This window comes from Erinaceus europaeus, chromosome 21 (assembly GCF_950295315.1).
Source record: "Erinaceus europaeus chromosome 21, mEriEur2.1, whole genome shotgun sequence".
NCBI lineage: Eukaryota > Metazoa > Chordata > Mammalia > Eulipotyphla > Erinaceidae > Erinaceus > Erinaceus europaeus.
In genome coordinates, this window is record NC_080182.1 from 690290 (window position 1) to 711922 (window position 21633).

At 42.0% G+C, this 21633-nt stretch overlaps 1 protein-coding gene across 5 annotated transcripts in view; it reads right to left on the reverse strand.

Annotated features, from left to right (window-relative positions):
• ACP3 (acid phosphatase 3) overlaps positions 1 to 21633 on the reverse strand; it is a 62532-nt gene that overhangs the window by 27686 nt on the left and 13213 nt on the right. For 4 of the 5 annotated variants that reach the window (XM_016194536.2, XM_060180246.1, XM_016194537.2 and 1 more), the window contains exons 2-7: positions 19472 to 19567; positions 13142 to 13228; positions 12386 to 12538; positions 6453 to 6551; positions 2920 to 3012; positions 37 to 169 (exon numbers count right to left, since the gene is read on the reverse strand). In XM_016194536.2, coding sequence (XP_016050022.1) covers positions 37 to 169; positions 2920 to 3012; positions 6453 to 6551; positions 12386 to 12538; positions 13142 to 13228; positions 19472 to 19567 — 661 coding nt within the window. The remainder of the gene's footprint in view (positions 1 to 36; positions 170 to 2919; positions 3013 to 6452; positions 6552 to 12385; positions 12539 to 13141; positions 13229 to 19471; positions 19568 to 21633) is intronic. The other variant, XM_060180247.1, reaches the window with a different exon arrangement.

Consider the following 21633-nt stretch of genomic DNA (forward strand, 5'->3'; position numbering starts at 1 on the left):
GACCACTCACTCCAAGTCCAGTAGTCTAGTACTCACCCCCCTGAAGTCTAGATTTTTCTTTCTGCTTGTGAATTCCATAGAGAGCCAGGAGGGACAGTTCTGATAGTTCTTTCAACTTGATCATGGTGTCGCTGGTGGCCCAGGAGGGTAAAGGGAATTTGTGAACATTCTATAGCAAAGAAAAAGGAAGCAGATATATGCTTGTTTTTATTTGAATGTCCTCTCTGTTGACTTTTTATCTTTTATTTCTAAAGAGCTATCAGGTCTAGACACTCTTTTTACTCTCATTTCTTTCTAAGATAACCTTATACAGTGGTAAATCACAAGGTTGACTGATTTTCAGAAGAGAAGCAAACAAATGAAGATTTGCCCCCTTCTCACCAAACCTGTAGCTTCTGACTGAATGCTGGACCAAAGGGGAGGTTCATATTCCTCAAGACGTGGCAGAGCAAGACGTATCTTATTCTTCGGTGAAAGGTTTAGTAATCTGTTAACTGTGGGCAAGGTAAAAACCGACAGGCTTAGGGGCTGGGTGGTGGCGCACCTAGTTGAGTGCACGTGTCACAGTGTGCAAGGACCCAGGTTCGAGTCCCTTGGTCCCCACCTGCAGGGGGAATTCTTTGTGAGTGGTGAAGCAGTGCTGCAGGTGTCTGTCTCTCTCTCTCTCTCCCTCTCTATCACCACTTCCCTGTTGATTTCTGGCTGTCTATATCCAACAAATAAAGATAATAAAATTAAAAAAAAGCTAACAGGCTTAGCTGATTTTTCCTTAAAAGTCAAAAGAGCATCCTGACAGGACAACACATTTCTGGAATCTTCTATTATACACCCCCAACCCCAATCAGCTTCTAGTTCATTGGCTCTTAGTGAAAGACTACACCTGTACAGAGCAGGCACTTGATAAAGACGTGTGAAATTACACATGGAGGAAGCTTGTGTCACTATTTATGAACTGCTAAGAAGAACTGATTAAGATACACCCAGTTTCAGGGGCAGGAGAGAGAGAGAGAGAGAGAGAGAGGTTTCTCAAGAGAGGAGAGCAAAGTAAAGAAATTTACAGAAGAAATGAGTGAGAGAAACAGGTGAAAAAACAAGATACCACACCCCACAATCACTGTTTAGGATATCTCAGGCCTAGTTGGACAAAGGAAGAAAGAAAGAACAGAGAATGGACAGGGCTGCAGAGGTAGCCCACTGGGTAGGGCGCTTGCTTTGCTATCCGCACAGCCAGGTGTGAGCCCCAGCGCTACACGGGAAGTATTGCCCCCTCTCTTCATCTCTAGGAATGGAAAGAGGCCTGGGAGCAGTGAAATTGTCTATGCAAAAGGCCCTGGTTCTGCCAAAAAAAGAAAAAAGAAATAGGAGCCAAAATGTGGATTCCTGTAGAAGCTAGAATCTTCCTTGAACCAGGGGTGAGCCAACTGGGAAAGGAGATTGTGCTGGGGCCAAAGACCTTTTGGGCGTGGGGCAGCTGTGTCGTCTGCTACTGGGACAGAACCATGAAAGTAATTATGGGTCCCAGACACCATGACTGTAAAAATTGGAAATGGATATGAGTCATGGGGTTGTCTAAAATTTTGCCCCAGGATTCAGTGCACTGGTGAGGAAAACAGCATTATGAAATACTCCTTGTAGTCACAAGGAAGAGCAAGGTTAGAGAAAAACCTTGAAAAATTCAAATCTAGCCGCACAACTTATTTGACTAGCAATGTGCTATGCTATTTCTTACTTATTTACTGACTCATTTTTGGACTGCTTCTTTTCTTTTTTTTTTTTTTAATTTTTTAATTATTTATTTTATTTATTCCCTTTTTTTGTTGCCCTTGATGTTTTATTGTTGTAGTTATTATTGTTGTTGTCGTTGTTGGATAGGACAGAGAGAAATGGAGAGAGGGAGGGGAAGACAGAGGAGGAGAGAAAGACAGACACCTGCAGACCTGCTTCAGCGCCTGTGAAGCGACTCCCCTGCAGGTGGGGAGCCGGGGTTCGAACCGGGATCCTTATGCCGGTCCTTCTGCTTTGCGCCACCTGCGCTTAGCCCGCTGCGCTACCGCCCGACTCCCTGGACTGCTTCTTTTCTATCTACTTAGGAATCGGGTTTTTTTTTTTCTTTTCTTTTCTGTGTAGATAACATTGCTTTAAAAAGGGAGGGTGGTGGTGGCACACCTGGCTGGGCACACGTGTAAGGACCCAGGTTCAAGCCCCCAGTACCCAACTGCAGGGGGGAAGCTTTGCGAGAGGTGAAGCAGGGCTGCAGGTGTCTCTCTTCCTCTCTACCACCCTCCCTTTCGATGTCTGGCTGTCTCTACCCAATAAGTAAATAAAGATAATAATAAAAAAATAAAAATAATAACATCCAGGGGCTGGGTGGTGGTGCACTTGGTTACACACATTATTACCATGTGGACGAACCCTGGTTAGAGCCCTGCTCCCCACCTGCAGGGAGGTGCTTTATGAGAGGTGAAGCAGGGCTGCAGGTGTCTCTCTCTCTCTCCCCTTCTCGCTCAGTTTCTTGTTGTCCTGTTAAACAAAAATAAAGGGGAAAAGAGAAAGACAACAAAAGGAATGGTAGTCATGAGGAGCGCTGGATTCGTAGTGCTGGCACCGAGCCGAAGCATCAACCTTACCGGCAATAAAACAAACAAACAAAATACCCCAACTAACATCTATAGCGTGGGTCTAGCATTCCTGAGTGAGTGAACAATAAGTAAATGGCAAAGCACAGAACAATAGTACTTTGGCAATCTTCTAGTGCGGTGAAAACATAAAAAACAAAGTGAAGTCAGAATTTTCAAGTTGGTAGAATGAAGTCTTGAACTGTATTTCACTGTCGAAGGAAGTATAAGGAAAAAGAAAAATGTCTGCATGTTTCAGAACTGACATATAATGCAAGTTCATGTTTGACCGTCTTCCTTTTACCTCACAAAATAAAGGATCGTAGATTCTGCTCCAAATTCCAAAAAGCTCCTGACCATGGAATCCTGAGAGTTTTGGCAAGGTCTTCATAAAATCCTGAAACACACACAGAGGTAAATATATAATTTCTATGCCAGGGTTTCTCAAGTTCAACATTATTAATATTTTCAGACTGGAAACTTCTTTGTTGTGGGAACTGCCTTGTGCCTTGTTGCCTGGTAATGGCTGTTCCTGGCCACCCCTCACTAAACCCAGCATCTTCCTTAAACTCAGTAAGTATAACGAAGTCTCAGTAGTGACAATTCATAGTATCTCTAGATATTGCCAAATGCTCCCTATGAGATAAAAATTGCCCTGTTGAGGGAGTCGGGCTGTAGTGCAGTGGGTTAAGTGCACGCGGTGCCAAGCACAAGGACTGGCCTAAGTATCCTGGTTTGAGCCCCCGGTTCCCCAGCTGCAGGGGAGTCACTTCAAAGGCAGTGAAGCCAGTCTGCAGGTGTCTATCTTTCTGTCCTCCTCTCTGTCTTCCCCTCCTCTCTCGATTTCTCTCTGTCCTATCCAACAACGATGACATCAATAATAACAATAATAACTACAACAATAATAAAAAGGGCAACAAAATGAAAAATAAATAAATATATATTTTTTAATTGCCCTGTTGAAAACTGTTGTTCTTTACAGAAAAGTGAATCAAAAGTTTGACTAGGGTGATGGTCAACACAAAGGATTTACAGACACTAATGGATCATTTCTCATTATTACAAGGAACATGTGGGTGAATACAGACTCCTGTCTCCCCCCCCCCCCCAATATTCCTAGTGTGTCCTGGAATCAGACTGAGGTGCATGGCAACAAATTCTTTTTGGAAGAAGGTGAATTAAATTCAGGTAAAAATATATGCCCAGGGGGCTGGGCGGTAGTGCAGCGGGTTAAGCGCACATAGTGCAAAGCACAAGGACCTTTCTCGGTTTGAATCTGCCCTCTTCCCCACCTGCAAAGGGGGTCGCTTCACAAGCGGTGAAGCAGGTCTGCAGGTGTCTTTCTCTCCCCCCTCTGTCTTCACCATCCTCTCTCCATTTCTCTCTGTCCTATCCAACAACAGCAACAGCAACAACAACAAAATGGAAAAGATGGCTGCCAGGAGCAGTGGATTTGCAGATCAGGCACTGAGTCCCAGTGACAACCCTGGAGGCAAAAAGAAGAAAGAAAAAAAAAGAAAAGAAATAGGTGCCCAGGATAAGAAGGAAAAGCATGGCTCTTTCATGTCAGAGCACCCTAGGAAAACACAATAGAAACAGGGCTTGTAACTGGTAGCAAATGTGAAATTTGGATGGGAGGCAAATGTTGCTCTGCATTATTCTTGGATTGTCATGAGAATGAGATCCACTGTTGAGCTATCCACCTGATGAAACTGGCAGGAATTCCAAAGAAGACATTTGGAAATCGTGTTTACCTAATGAGTTCATTGTTTGGGAAAACATAGTTTGTTAGTATTAGCCCCAATGGAGTCCCATAAAGTAGAGATAGTTGTTAAAAAGTTTCCGCCCTCTGAAACCAAACAAAATAAATCAAAAGATGCAGAGCAAGACAATTTTATGGAGGAAGTTTAGCAAAGTTTCCAAGTATAATTTTCTAATGCTCCTTTTTTAAAAAAAAAAAACAACTATTCTGGAGCATAGGGTGGGAAAAAAAAACCCTAAACGTCCTAAAACAATTTCATTAACTAAGTAAAACCTTGATGTTGACAGACTGGCCAGAAAAGAAAACAATAATCCTATGTTTTTTGAACATTAATAGAAATGACCCCCCTACCAGGTGAGGAGCTGGGGGCTTGAACCAAGATCCTTGAGCGGCCCCTTGCACTTTGTACTATGTGTGTTTAACCCAGTGTACCACCTTCCAGCCCCCAGCTTTCCAAACAAGCCCTTTTCCAAACAAGACAAAAATATGCAGACGATACAAGCCTGTATCAGTGCCCTTATAACTACATGGTAAAAATACTGTAGATACAGTCAATAGGTAAATAATAAAAATGATACCATTCACAGTATAGCGGAAGATGAGATACTCAACTATAGAGATAAAGGTACCAAAATCTATAAAAGAAAGAACACCAGTCACCATTTTTGGTCTAGACACATGAACAGAATACAATAGTCACTTAACGAAAGACACCTAACGTACACTTGTCTTTAGAGAAAAGTACCACAACGCAATGTTGTTTTAAGACATTAAACAAAGTGGTGATGCTGAGCTTCCTTGTCTCTGTCTTTACATCAGAGGGGACACTTCTAGTGCGGGTAAGTTTCCCCCCAACATGCAGAAACAGGCACAACTGGGGTTTCTGAAAAGAGCAGAAACTGCCTCTCTGAAGGGGATTTGAGAATATTTCAACTATGCCAGAATCTGCTTCTGGGATATTATTCCATGGATATTCATGTGACATCATTTCATATATGTAGTCACATAGACCGTTGGTAAAAGACTGGAAGAAATACATGTTGTCATAATAGAAACTGATTAAATAAATCATGGTGCATCCATAAATTTAAACACATAGCTATAAGAATGAGGAAGTTCTTTACATGTCAAAATATTTCCAAGACATTTTGGTAAATGAAAAAAAAATTACACACACGCACACACACACACACGGTATCCATCCTATGAGTAAGTATACTGGTACATCACTTTTATGTAACAGAAAGAAGAGCTTACCAGAACACATTCAGAATACGTATAGAGAAACTGGAAGATTAAGACAATATGTTCAGGGGATGGTTACCTGGGTGATGTTGCATTTTTTGTGTGTATTTTAAATGTTTGTGCCTAATTTTATAGATTCAAAGTCTCCTTTTTATTGTAAAAGTACAAAGCATTCTCCTTGCCTTCTGTGGAGTCTGGAGAAGGGACACTTTGCAAAGTAGAAGCATAAAATAAAGATGCCTTTCCCTTGGAAGCGAGGACTGCCATTCTGGTCCCTCAGCCTTCATAAAGCAGATGTTTTTAGACTTGTCTTTGTACATTTTTGACTAGTCTTTGTTCTAAGCCACACGTGCTTACTTGCTTTCTCTTTCAGGGGCACGGATATAGGACTGAAAAGGCTTCTTTACTGACTTGTGACCTCAGCAGAGAGGAGGGGGACTAGCCAGTGAGGCCTGATCTTCATGAAATATTCGAAGATATTGCTCCAATCAGCTACCAACAGATATTGCTAAGAAGCTTGAGCTTTTAGGCCAGCTGGTGGTTCACCTGGTACAGAACACACATGCTGCCATGCATGGGGACCTGGCCACTACATGGGAGAAACTGCAAGGGGGAAGCTCCAGGAGGGGTGCAGCTGTACTGTGCTTTCTGGCCTTCACTGTCTTTCTCTGGGGCTTGGTGTCCACTTTACTGTTTCCAGCAGCCATTTTTTTTTTCTTTCCTCTAGCTAGAGGATAAAATCAGAGAAAGAAAGAACCTGAAGCTTTGTGTTGGCTGTTAACACTCACACTCCAGTGCACCCACAAATCATCTTATTATTACTTTTTAACCTTATAAGGTAGCAACCTCTTCTGGAATTCTTCTGATGTCAAGGTCTCATTATGAAGTTCTTGAAAACGAGGGCACTTCCGGAAAGGCAGGTATAGTAGCTGAGGACAAGAGGAAAAAAAAATAAACCCTTTAATAGAAAACAAAGGATTTTTAAAAAAATGAAACTGACATAATAAGTTTCATTAGGTGTAAAGTGACCTGAATAAAAGATTCAAATGTCTTTTGAGCTGAATAGAATGGATATCCAAAAATGGAAGGAAAAGAGGGAAATGGTCTAGATGCATATCCAAAAATGAAAACCCCCCCCTTTCTTTTGTGACCTTCCTCACGTGGGACTACGCTACTGGTGAACATTCACATGCCCTGGTTTTCTATGTAGTTTTTTTTTTTTAATTGTTATCTTGCTTCCTCTTTGGCACTTTTAATTTATTTGTTCTTAGTTAATTTTTTTTTTTACTTTGTTGTAGGGGGGGATCATACCGGATTACAGTGCAGTTATTGACACATGGATACATCATCTCATCTCTTTGTAATGAGTATCTGCAATGTGCTCTCATCCTCAACCTAGGTCCTTTTCCGCCACTATGGACTAGGGTCCTAAAGCCCCTCTCAGTCTCACCCTTTTCTTCCTTCCTTCGGGTCTACTGTTTTGTAGCAATATACCAAACCCAGTTCAAGTTTCACTTTGTGATTTTTTTTCCTTTCCTGTTGGTCTGCTTCTAAATTCTGCTTCTAAGACCCCTTCTGTTTCATTGGTTTAATCCCCCCTGCTTAACACTGTATCTATTTACATAACCACTGTTAACTGAGCACCGCCCTGCCTCCAGGGCACTGGTTTAATCCTCACTGTTTTGCAGGCTTTTTCCTTCTCCCCACCCCCTATCCTACATACATCCTCTTCCGACCTGACTCTTCCGCCTCAGGATAGATAAGGACATGATTGTGATTAGAGAGAGCTTAGATTGCGCTGCTGCGTTCCACATGAATAAAGACGGAACTGCGTACCACTCAGCCATGAGTCCCTGGTTGTCTCTCTCTCCCGCCCGCGCGAAGCTAGCCTGACACTTTCTCATTTCCGACCCTTGGTGGATAGCCTCACTTGGATGTCTTCTAACATTTAATGTCTACAAAGCTAAGCCCAACTTTAAAAAAAATGTTTATTAAAATATTTATTTTAATAAATGATAGAGACAGAGAAATTGAGAAGGGAGGGGGAGGTAGAGAGGGAAAGAGACAGACACTTGCAGCTCTACTTCACCACTCATGAAGCTTTCCCCCTGCAGGTGGGGGACCAGGGGCTTGAACCTGGGTCCTTACACATGGTAATGTGTGTGCTTAACCAGGTGCACCACTGCCTGACCCCATCCAACTTCTTGAACCGTTTCCTCTGTGTAATTACCTACTACAGTTGATGGTAAGGTTCATCATCCTGCTTGCTAGGCCAATTCCTTCTGCTTTTCTATTTTCAAAGCACATTCAAAAAAGATCCCCTTTTCTCCGGCTTCATTATCCCCTCCCAGGCCAAGCCTCCACAATCTACACAGAGTAGCTATGTTGATCCTTTGGATCTCATAAATACCATGCCTTCAATTTTTATTTATTAGATGGAGATGGGGGGTGGTTAGTGCCACGATGCTGCAGATTGAACAAAAAGCCTCACACATGCAAGGCACACACACTACCACAGAGCTACCTCCCTGGGCCCAGCACAGCCCTTTATAAAGCATCATCCAAATCCAGCCATTCTGTGCGTTCAGTCTTTCTTGGGTTTTCATTTCAGTGGGAATAAAGTTCAAACTCAGTGCTCAGCTTTTCTACAGCTCTCTCCTCACGCCTCTCCAGCAGTGCCATAGGTCTTCTTACTGTCTTCTCAGCACACAGGCTTGGGGACTCTGCCCTGACTGCTCCCTGCCTGAGACACCCCCAAACCCAGCTCCTCTTACCTCTGGCCATCTGCCCAGCCAGTTCCACACTGCCTTGTTTTGTTTTCACTAAGGAACTCATCTCTCTCTGAATTTATTTTATTTAGAATTTACTTCTTTGTCATCTACTCTATGGTTTATATTGTATAATATAGCCATATATTCCACCTACAGGCCACCAGGATCTTGAATATTAGGAAGCACTCAGAGAACCAGAAAGACTTTGTAAAGTCCAAAATACCAAAAAAAAAAAAAAAAAAAAGATGTTTATGTAACCATTCTATTTTCAATCTTGATTCAATATGTAAAATGAGAAAGCTAAAGTCTAGAGTAGTTAAAGCCTAGACCTTGAACCGGAGTCAAAGGAACAGAGAGAAATCAAAGGGAAGGGGAAGGGAGAGAGGGAGCGAGAAACCGAGACACCTACAACGCTGCTTGTGAAACTTTGCCCCTGCAGGTGGGGACCAGGGGCTTAAACCCAGGTCCTTATACATTGTAGCATGTGCTCTATACCATGTAAGCCATGGACTGGCACCTTGATCTGGGCTTTTAAATGAATAGTCCTGAGCTCTTCTCCTCAACTATATTCTGCCTCCTATAGAGAGCAATTCAAAAAACTATGCAAAGAAGGAAACATAGCTATAAATCTGCAGACTTACATACAACCCATGTCTGTGACCTTGGGAGACTCACTGCAGCCTCTTTTTTTTTCTTTTTACTATCTTTATATATTGGATAGAGACAGCCATAAATCTAGAGGATAGGGGAGACAGGGAGGGAGAGAGACAGAGCGACATCTGCAGCACTGCTTAACCACTCACAACTGTTTTCCCCCTGCAAGTGGGGACTGAGGGCTCCAACCAGGTCCTTGCGCTTTGTAACATGTGTAATCAACCAGGTGCGCCATCACCGGGCCCCTCACTGCAGCTTCCAGGAATGCAAGTTATCGCCCTAAAAGGCTGAGATATCTATCTCCTTGGCTCCAGGAAACATTTTTTTTTAATGAGTTTTTACCTGTCTGGCATTTATGATTCTCTTTTCCCTTTCTTTCTTTCTTTCTTTCTTTCTTTCTTTCTGTAATTATTATCTTTATTTACTGGATAAAGACAGCCAGAAATAAAGAGGGAAAGGGAAGACAGAGAGGAAGAGAGACACCTGCAGCCCTACTTCACTACTCACAAAGATTTCCCCCTGCAGGTGGGGACTGGGGGCTTGAACCCAGGTCCTTGCACATTGTAACATGTGCGCTCAATCAGGTGCGCCACCACCAGGCCCCTGATCCTCTTATTTTCATACCTCCTTTTCTTTCTCTAACATCTCTTGCCATTTAGTCACAGGCCTTCCTTTCTTTACTCCTGAATAGTTGGACATTATTCTGTAAGGCTCTGGTATTTTCCTCCAAATCACTGCCAGATAAATGCTTCAAAGTGTAACTAATCACATATGCAGAGTGCTAGGGAATGAACAAAGATTTCTTTCTTTTTAAAAAAAAATTGAAAAAATAGGGGGTTGGGCAGTAGTGCAGTGGGTTAAGTGCACGTGGCGAGAGGTGCAAAGACGCAGGTTCAAGCCCCCAGCTCCCCACCTGCAGGAGGGTTGCTTCACAAATGGTGACACAGGTCTGCAAGTGTCTACCTTTGTCTCCCTCTCTGTCTTCCCCATCTCTCTCGATTTCTCTCTGTCCTATCCAACAGCAACAACAGCAATAACAACAACAACAAGGACAACAAAAATGACCTTCAGGAGCAGTGGATTTGTAGTGTAGGCACAGAGCCCCAGCGTTAACCCTGGAGGCAAAATAAGTAAATAAATCCAGAGAGAAATTGAGACGGAAGGGGCAGATAAAGTGGGAGAGAGCGATACCACTTGTGAAGTTATGAAGAAGAACCTAGGTGTTTGCTATTACTCTTATTTTACGTAACAGGAAATGGGGTTTCAGGGAGCTTACTCAAGGTCATGTGTCAGTGTGAGTTGGCTCTCACACCTGTTTTCCAACTTCAGCCCTCCTACCCGATGACATTGCTTTTTTCAGTTTAAATATTCCTTCTAGTTTTACCTTTGGATTCTTAAATCTGTGTTCCCCATAATTATTCAGTCTTATTTCATTCTTTCTATATAGGAAGTCTGATGGCAGAAGGACTAGCACACTTCATAAATACTCACTGTCATTATTTGAGCTGCCTTTCCCTACCCCTTCTTGTAAGGTCTAGAAGAATCTTTCATTCTCTCCACAAAGACCTAAATTACTGCTCTTTAGGAGCTCCAAGTGCCTTCTGAGAACTTGAATCACTCGCCACCATCTTGTGTCGTGTTCTATGGTTTTCCCAGATGTGTATCATTTCTTCTCAAAAAGATAGCAAATTAGGGAAGAAATTTGGCCTGTGTTTCTCTTCTATTTATCTACAGTATTTGGCAGAGCTCTGGGAATATCTTTTTGTTGAGCAACTAATTTTGCTAGATGTTTTTGTTGATGCTGAAGAGATTTTTTTTTTTCTTCTTACTGTGTAGGTAATTGGGAGCCTGGAAAGGTAGGTAAATAATCTCGTTTACTTCTCGCTCCCTCTCTGTTTTTATCTATCACCTATCTATCTATCTATCTATCTATCACCTTTCTTTCTCTTTCTTTTCAAACAGCACCATATTCCCATTATTAAGTAATTTAATGATTTTCTTTCGGGATCAAGTCACCTTGGTCTACACTGGCTAAAGTCACTGCTGCTGTCCATTCTTTGCCTCTGCAGAAACAGCTGTGTTAAGAGTGATACTTTTTTTCTTTTTGGAAGAATATATTCACAAACTTTTCAGAACAAAATCATAATACCTCTTTTCTGATTTTGCAAAGGGAAGAGGCATTAGTATGACATCCTGCCTTTTAGGAAGCACCCTAAAGACTTGGTTGAATCGGTTCACCTAGAGTGAGGTGAAAAGATTTGGACTGTTTCTGTGAATGACCTGGAGTGAATTCTAATATTGGAAGACGCAGCAGTTAAGTCAAATTCCTAGGAGTACTAGCAAAGAAACAAGGAGTGTAATCTGTCCCAAGACACCACAGGATCAGGCCAACTAGTCACACCAAATCTCAATCACAGAGAGCTGAGATGGTTACTGCAGGGGAATAAGGAAGGACTCTATCCCCCAACTTGCCTTCATGCACTCTTAGTTCCTTACCCAAGATATTAGTTGGGTTCATTTGTTACTCTTTAAAGAATACCAATTCCTTTGAAAATGTTAGAGAGTTCTAGGTAGAAATTTTGAAAATGTAAATGCTGGTGCAACATGCAGACATTCTGACTTGTGGATTCTGGAAGATAGCTCAGCCAGTAGGTCCATGCACTTGATCTGGTCTGCAATCCTGTTACCACATGGAAGGGCTTTGGTAGCGGGAGAAACTCCAATGACATAGTGTCTCTCTCTCTTTTCTACTCTCTCTCTGAAATACAAAGAATTTAAAAATTGGCACCAGAATGGTGGAACTGTGCATGTGTGAGGTCCCAGCACAGGAGAGGAGAGAGAGAGAGAGAAAGAGAGAGAGATGTGGAGATTGTTGTAATAGGAAATGTCCTAGACTTCAAGAGTTTAACCCCATTCCCATGATTTAAATATGAAAATTTTCTTTATTCCACTCTCTTCCTCTTCTTCTGCTTCTTCTCCTCCTCCACCTCCTCCTCCTCCTCCTCCTTTTTTTTTAGTGGTTCTGGGGCCTGCTACATGAATAATTAATTCCATGGCTCCCAAGATGACTTTTCATTGTTTATATTTCAGATACAGAAAGAAGGGGAGAGAGACAGAAAGATAAGGAGAGACAGTCTAGGACCACTCCACCATTTGTGGAATTTCTCCCTTGTGCTGCCCATGGCACTTTCATGTGGTACCAGGGCGTTGTTCTTGGCAGCTTTACTTAGGAAAGAATGCAGACTGTGTAGCAGTGTCCAGAGTCCACGAGTACTGAGCAGCGGGGCCTTCCTCCCTCCAGGTCCAATGCAATCTCCTGCCTGTCTCAGAATACTCACCTGATCTTCAGAGAGAGGCACTGTGTGCACAGGGATGGGCTGCCAGGGCAGGTCGGGATTCCAGATGCTTATACCCTCTGGGGGAAAGAGGGCTGCAAGGTTTGTCATAACACTCATCAAAGTCCGGTCAATGTCGGTGCTTCGAACATAAACCTAGAGCAGAAAAAAACAAAGCAGAATCCAACTGAAAGGAACTGTGAGGTTCCTCCCAACACAGACATCGAGTTAATAGTACATTTGAGAAAAGGCAGATCAGCCACACTAAAATGCTAGCAGACATTGTGGCAGCATGATCATATTATGTTATGGAAGAAACAGTATTCTGAGCATGTTAGCAGATAAAGCCAACAGCTGAATTGACAAAAGAGACCAAGTAAGAGGTGACAACTTGCGAAACCAAAATATTTACTCTCAGTGCCCATGAAACTTTTGTTTTTGTTTTTTAAATTTTTTATTTAAGAAAGGATTAATGAACAAAAACATAAGGTAGGAGGGGTACAACTCCACACAATTCCCACCACCCAATCTCCATAACCCACCCCCTCCCCCCATGAAACTTTTGAATTGAGTCATATTCATAAGTCTTAGGCAGAAAATATTTGCATTAAGGAGGAGTAGCTTTGCAAATGAGATGTCCGACTTGTGTAAAAATTCCTTCAGAAAAAAGCAAAGTACTTTTACAAATGTGACACTATGTTAATTTCTCCTTGGGGACAGATTTCCCACTCTAAACTCTTCCCCCCACCTCCCACTTGCCTGTTCATGTTTATAGGACTCATTCAAGAAGCTTCTGTATCTTTTCCTGATATGCTGTCCAAGTTCATAATGCTGCTCCATGCCCAGCTGTGGGAACAGAGAAAGGTGAAGATGAGTGAGAACCAGCTCTGTGACTCTCCTCCGAGGACATCATCTCTCTTCACTGAGAGCACAGCCTCAACACAGGCATACTTTCACAGGTCCACAAAAAACAAAAACCAAACCAAACCAAAACAAACATTTAAATGAAAACAAGAAAGAGAAAACTCATTCATCTTCGTTAACATTTAATACAGTCTTGCTCAGTTAACAGTTGGTTCTTGATCAAGTAAATCATCTCTGGTGTGGCAGAGTTTTTAGTGCTTTAGAGTTTTTTTTTTTAATTTTTTTATATTTATTTTTTTATTCCCTTTTGTTGCCCTTGTTGTTTTATTGTTGTAGTTATTATTGTTGTTGTCATCGTTGTTGGATAGGACAGAGAGAAATGGAGCAAGGAGGGGAAGACAGAGAGGAGGAGAGAAAGACAGACACCTGCAGACCTGCTTCACCGCCTGTGAAGCGACTCCCCTGCAGGTGGGGAGCCGGGGTTCGAACCGGGATCCTTATGCTGGTCCTTGTGCTTTGCGCCACCTGCGCTTAACCCGCTACGCTACAGCCCGACTCCCGTGCTTTAGAGTTTTTATTAGAAGATCTTTCAATGGACTGGTGGACCAGTTGGTGGTTCTGTGTGCAAGAAATTCAACCGTCTTCTAAGAGATTATATGTGAGGGAGGGCGGGCGGTGGCACTCCCAGTTAAGCACACACAGTGCTAAGCACAAGGACCCATACAGGGTCCAGGTTCAACCCCGTGGCTCCCCAAATGCAGGGGGGGTCACTTCACAAGCAGTGAAGCAGGTCTGCAGGTGTCTTTCCTTTTCTCTCCCTATCTTCTCCTCCCCTCTCAATTTCTCTCTGTCCTATCCAATAAAATGGAGACAAAATGCACTCCAAGTGGGTTCATAGTGCTGGCACCGAGCCCCACCAATAACCCTGAAGGCAAAAAAAAAAAGAGAGAGAGAGATTGTATGTGATAAATCTGAAGATCACTTTCAACCTCTAGTGCAATGGTTTGTTATCTGCTCTGCTTTTTTTTGTAATGCTTGATTCACTAAACAAACAGCAAAAAAAGAAAACAGAACCTCTTATTCAAAGTGTGGTCTGTGAATCAGTATCATCAACCCCTGGAAATATGTTATCAAAGTCTTGGTCTCCTGATGAACCAGATTCCTAGGAAGTAGAACTCAGGAACCTGTCACTAAAAAGCTCAACAAGAGACTCTTGACAGCCAGGCATTGGAAGAACTGTTTTATTTGCTTATATATTAGTGATTTAATTGTGCTCACCTGCACCCATCACCAAAGTTCTGTGCCCCACTCCCTAAGAATAATCATCATAGTTTTTTCCAAGGTTTAGAGAAAAGTTGGCCTTTTTTTTTTTTTCCTTGCAAGTTCATGTGTTTCAGTTCTGTGTCCTACATATGAGCAAAACCATCTGGTGGTTGTTTTCACCTCCTTACTTATTTCATCAAGCATAATCACCTCCAGCTCCATCCATTTTGTTATGAATGACACAGTATTATCTTTTTTTTTTAAATTGCAGAGTAGTACTCTGAGGATATATATCCATACTTTTTTAAAAAAAGGTTTTATTTATTTATTTATTAATGAGAAAGACAGGAGGAGAGAGAGAGAGAAAAAAAAAAGACATCATTTTGGTCCATGTACTGCCAGAGATTGAACTCTGGACCTCATGCTTGAGAACTCAGTGCTTTATCCACTTCCTGGACCACTATCCCACAACTTCTTTATCCAGTTATCTGTTCATAAGTATTTAGGTTGCTTCTATATTTGGGCTATTATGAATAATGCAGGCATGAATATGGGGGGTGTATGTGTTTCTCTGAATTAGTGCCTTCATGTCTTTCGAATAGACACTTAAGAGTGGTAACACTGGGTTATAAGATGCTTCCATTTTCATTTGTTTAGACGTAGGTGGTAGAGCATTCTTCAGAATGTTGCCCATAGTGGCTGGGCCAGTTTGCATTCCCACCAAGACTGTAACAGAGTTCCTCTTTCTCCACATCCTCACCAGCAGTTGCCATTTCCTGTTTTGTTGACATATGCCATTCTCACTGGTGTGAGGTGGAGTCTCAGTGTGGCTTTGATGTGCATTTCTCTAACGACAAGTGAAGTAAAGCATTTTTCTAATATCTGTGGGCCATATATATATCCCTTATTTAGAAAACTATTCATATCCTCTTGCCCCCTTTTTATTGGATTATGTTTTGTTGTTCTTACTGCTGTTGTTTTTATATTGTTGAGCTGTATGAGTTCTTCATATAGAATTTTTTTTTTTTTTTTTTTTTTGCCAACAGAGTTATCTGTGGGGCTTGGTGCCTGCACTATGAATCCACTGTTCTTATGGCTATTTTTTCTATTTTGTTGTTGTTGTTGTTGGACAGGACAAAGAGAAATTGAAAAAGGAGGGGAAGACAGAGAGGGGAAGAGAAGGACAGACACCTGCAGACCTACTTCCCTACTTGCGAATCAACCCTCCTACAGGTGGGGAACCAGGGGCTTGAACTGGGATTCTTACACCGGTCCTTGAAGTTGGCACCATGTACGCTTAACCCGCTGCACTACCATACATCCCCTGATTTTTTTTTTTCACCAGAACATTGCTCAGCTCTGGCTTATGTTAGTGCCTCAGGCACAAAAGTCTTTTTGAATAACTATTACACTATCTCCCAAGTTATTTTATAGATGTTCTTTTTCATATCAATTTCTTGACAGATATGTAATGTAATATGTAATGTCAGATTATGTAATGTGCAAATATCTTCTCTCAAGTACTGGATTGCCTGTTTATTCTTATGTAATTTTTTTCAGTGTGTAGAAGCTTTTAAGTTTGATGTATCCTCATTTACTTAATCTTGTTTCAGTATGATTTGCCCCTGGGGTTGAGTCTCCAAATATAGTCTTTGATGTTAAGGTCCTGAAGTGTTTCACCAATATTTCCTCTTATGCATTTTATAGCTTCAGGTCCAATATCGAGGTCCTTGATCCATTCTGAATTTGATGTATGGTGTTATGTCAGGTTCATTTTTCTACATCTAACTGTCCAGTTGTCCCAGCACCATCTGTTGAAGAGTTCTTCTCTCTACTGTACATTTTTAGCCCTTTTGTCATATATGGAGTGCCTGAAAACATGTGGGTTTATTTCTGGGTTCTCTGTCCTATTCCACTGATCCCAGTGTCCCTTTTTTGTTTCAGTGTCACACTGGTTTAATCACTATTGCTTCATAATATATATAGAATGAAGTCTGGAAGCACGATGCCTCTATTATTGTTCTTTTTAGCTCAAGGATTCTTAAGCACTACTGTGTGTGAGAAGAGATGATCAAGTATATTTGTGGAGATGCATATTCCTCAGCAGCTGCCCCAAAGATTCTTACTCTTTAGACCCCGAGTGTAACCCTACAACTGCATTTTAACAAATGCCCCAGTGACACAGATGCAGATCGTAGAGCAGTATGTTGTGAGAAGCATTTATGTCTATCTTCAGCTCATACTGCTCTCAGAAACATGTGTCTTATCTTCAGCTCACAACTTCAGTAGTCAGAGAATGTGGTCCTCTGCATTTCTGCCCAGCCCCACTCCCTCACTTGTGTGTTCCTTGTGGCAACTAAGATCATTATCACCTCCCTAGGATGGGGAAGGAAATTGCAAAGAAATAATGCTTTGAGGTTTGTGAGTTTCCTGGATGACCCAGCTAGCTAATTGTCGTTAGAACGTACACCTTTTGAGGAACTAGTCATCTTCTACACAGAGAAGTGGTTTTCACACTGTAGCCCATGCAGAGTAATTTGGAGGGTTCATTAAAACAAACATCCCCAGAGTTTCTGGTTCAGTGGGTGGAGCCTGAGAACTTACATTTCTAGCAAGCTCTGGTGATGGGGAAACAGATTATTCAGGGGCCACACTTTGAGAAACACTATTCTAGAAAGTCACCGCTTTGTTGTGATGGAGACTCCGAGCACCTGGTCAAGGGCAGGAATCTGAGCTCTACAACTTGGCTGCTTCATGTACCAGAACACCAGTGTCACCTGGAAGCGTGTTAGAAATGTAGACTGTCAGGAGTCGGGCGGTGGCGCAGTGGGTTAAGTGCGCGTGGCGCAAAGCGCAGGGACTGGCGTAAGGATGCTGGTTCGAGCCCCCGGCTCCCCACCTGCAGGGGAGTCACTTCACAGGCGGTGAAGCAGGTCTGCAGGTGTCTGTCTTTCTCTCCCCCTCTCTGTCTTCCCCTCCTCTCTCCATTTCTCTCTGTCCTATCCAACTACAATGACATCAATAACAACAATAATAACTACAACAATAAAACAACAAGAGCAACAAAAGGGAAAATAAATATTAAAAAAAAGAAATGTAGAATATCCAACCTGCATATTTATTTATTTATTTATTTATTTATTCATTCCCTTTTGTTGCCCTTGTTGTTTTATTGTTGTAGTTATTATTGTTGTTGTCGTCGTTGTTGGATAGGACAGAGAGAAACGGAGAGAGGAGGGGAAGACAGACAGGAGGAGAGAAAGATAGACACCTGCAGACCTCTTTCACCACCTGTGAAGCGACTCGCCTGCAGGTGGGGAGCCGGGGTTCGAACCAGGATCCTTATGCCGGTCCTTGTGCTTTGCGACACCTGCGCTTAACCTGCTGCGCTACAGCCCGACTCCCTAAAACCTGCATTTTAACAAGACCCCACATGGTTCATTTGTATTGGAATCTTGAGAAATATTGTTGTGGGAGGGTCTGATGGATAACCGGAAGACTTCCAGAAGAACCTGGATCCCACAACCTGGTAAAGTCTTATGATCTTACTCAAAAAGTCCAACAAGGGAATGGGAATTTAAAAAAAAAAAAAACTATAGGGATTAAGAAGCAATCCTGGGGGCCAGGTGGTGGTGCACCTGGTTGAACGCACATGTTTCAATGCAGGAAAGCTTCACAAGTGGTGAAGTAAGGCTGCAGGTGTCTCTCTCTCTCTCCATCTCCCCCACTCCATTTCTGGCTGTCTCTATCCAATAAATAAATAAATGAAGTGACCCTGAATTTTTGTAACCTTTCTTTCATTCGGGGAATCTGAACTTGGGTAGGTCATGGCAGGAAAGTTCTGACCTGGAACTCAAGAGATGCTGTCCTAAAATATTCTCTCTCAGCTTTCTTCTCTATGAGATATTGCAAGGTGAATCAGGGCAATGATTCTCACTCAACCTTGGCTGCATGTTAGAGTCAACTGATCAAACAAGGAGCTTCTGAAAAACCCCACGGTCCAGGATACCCCTTGGATCAACTAAAAAAGAGCCAGGTCAGAGACAGTCATTATGTCTTTAAGTTCTCTAGGTAATTCCATGGTTCATTCATTTTGGAGATACCTGACTCTTAGAACATCATGGCATTTTCTTTTTTTGACCAGGGTACTGCTCTGGCTTATGGTGGTACAGGGGATTAAACGTGGGACCCTGGAGCCTTAGGCATGAAAGTCTCTGCATAACCATTTTGCTACTTCCCCTGGCAGGGGCATTTTCTGAATATATCTGAACAGTGCTTTGATCAGCCCAGAAGCAATGTGTGTGTGTGGAGCCAGAGACATCTTCCGTGCTTACAGGTGAAGGGGGCTCGGGCATGAACAGTGGCTACTGATGCCTTTGTCCTCATTTCCCTTTCTTAGATGTTCTTTAAGAAGTATGGTTCCCTGTTTTTAAAACTGATTACTTCTAAGAAAGGTTTAAGTCCAATGCATCAATTGACCACCCCCCCAATCAAATTTGGTACCAGCACTTCTAGAGGAATCATATTTTTCCAAATCTGCTAATTCAACTTACTGATTACAAGATGTTTTTCTACTTTTTCAGACGGACCCTGAGAAACTCAGGAGATGAATTCTGTCAGCATTTCTTAAGTTCTTTCATTCTTCTGTTGTCTGAGCATAGCTCATGGTTTAACAAAGCCAAAAAGGTTAAAAAAAAAAATCAAAACAGTCAATTGATCACACTTTTCCTACACCTGCTAGTAAATAAGTGTGACCTGATTATGCTCAGAAATGATCAAGATTAACCATTAGGAGCATTGTTTTTATAATAAAAATATTTTTAGATCCTGAGTTGTTATACAAAATATTTGGCTAAACTCAGTAACTTAAAGAATCACATCATTTCAACAGGTTACAAATACTACAGTGTTCAGTTTCCCTTGAAGCTCATCGACAGCTTTTAACCTGAAAATATGACCAACCTGAGTGAGCTGGCCAAATCCTTGTGGCCATGAGGATTCCTTAATGGGGTCGTTGGGAAAGGTTTCAATGGGACTTCGATCTCCATGCCTGAATACCTAAAGTAAATTGAGACAGTACTGTGAGTAGATATCTCTGAAGTGTTTTGCTTTGTTCATCACAACACATTCGAAACCACTGATGTTCAATCTTATCTGCTCATTGAAATCATCTGGCAGGCGTGGGGTAGGATGTGTGAATGTCTCCAAGGACTGGATTCCAGTCCTAGTGGTTTTGATTTCTTTTATTTGGGAGGCAGTCAGAGCACTGGAATTTGAAAACCTTCCCCAGTTAAGTCTCAGGTTAAGAACAACTGCTCAACGCTCACTAGCACTTTTCCTGTATTTCAGGCAGTGTAAATAAAAGTTGACTAGCCAGCCAGTAGCAGGCAGGGAGGCAGATGAACACATACAAGGAATAGAGTTTATACATATGGCAATCAGGAGCAGAAAGCTTCACAGAATTGCTCTATGGCAGACAAACTCTGATGAGGAGTGTCCCTTACTTACGTTAACAGTAATAATCATGCTACAATTTTTACATATCATAAAACTAGTGACCTTTAAGTGATATAATTTGTGGTCCCTTGAACCAATGATCTGGTAAATTTTTAGGAGGTTAGGGATAAAGGAATGTCAGATGGGGGGGTATTAAGTAAGTTAATTCTCAGTACTTTGAAGAACAAATTTCTAAATTTGCATGCATGTCACATCATGCTATTTTTCTTTTGAGGTTTATTCTCTTTCACATAAGAGAAAAAAAAAAAAGGAAAGAGAAGTCAGGCAGACTGGAATATGGATCAATCAATAGAATGCACACCATGTCATGTGTGAGGATGTGGGCTCAAGCCCCTGGCCACCACATGGGAGCATTACACAAAGGGCTTCACAAGCTGTGAAGCAAGTGCTGTGGTGTCCTTCCTCCCTCTCCCTCTCTCTCCTCCCTCTCCCTCTCTCTCCTCTCCCTCTCTCTCCTCTCCCTCTCTCTCCTCTCCCTCTGTCTCCTCTCTCTCTTTCTCTTTCTCTCTCTCCCTTTCTTTTTTTAAAAATTTCTTTATTGGGGAATTAATGTTTTACATTCAACAGTGAATACAATAGTTTGTACATGCCTAACATTTCCCAGTTTTCCATATAACAATACAACCCCCACTAGGTCCTCTGTCATCCTTCTTGGACCTGTACTCTCCCCACCCACCCACCCCAGAGTCTTTTACTTTGGTGCAATACGCCAATTCCAGTTCAGGTTCTACTTGTGTTTTCTCTTCTGATCTTGTTTTTCAACTTCTGCCTGTCTCTCTTTTTCATTGTAGCTTTTTACCTTCTATCTAAAACAAACAACAAAAAAAACCCAAGACAGTCTGCTGGTAGTGGTGGGATGTCACATGTATGAAACCCTAGCACCAAAGATAATTATAATACAAAGAAAATAAAAAGATTAAAAAAAAGATTAAAACAAGATTAAAAAAAAAAAAAAAGAATGAGAAGCCAAAGTACCACTCTGGTACGTGGGATGTTAGAGGTTCAGACATGTAAACCCTGTACTCTACCAGTTAGTCAAAGCTATCTACCCAGCTACATGTCATATATATATATATTTCTCCCATCAAGGCTTCACACCTGTGCAATTCCACAGTTCCTGGCAGATTCTTTGTTTTTCATTTTTAGAGATCCTGGGTGAGAGACAGAAAGGGAGAGAGAGAAACAGAGAGAGGAGAGAGACCATGGCATCACTGGGAAGCTTCTCCTTTGCACAGTGATCCCATGTGGTGGGCAGGAGACTTGAACCTGGGTCCCCACACATGGCAAAGTGTGCTCTCTACCAGGTGAACTATCTCCCGGCTCTGCCTCGATATTTGGATGGTATGTATTAGTCTTTGAAGATGCTATTCCGGACTTGGAAAACATTGATACTTCTATTTTAATATGCTTTCTGAGTAGAATACCAAATCAAACACAAACTTAATTATAATCAAAAGGAGAGACAACAGCAAAGAAATGCAAAGTCAACCCTGCTATCAAGAAACATTGAAACAATATTTATTTATTAGTGTGTGTGTGTAAAGTTAAACTACCCCCACCCCACATCAGTGTGCTCACTCCCTTCCAATCACTCCTTACTTCATTGA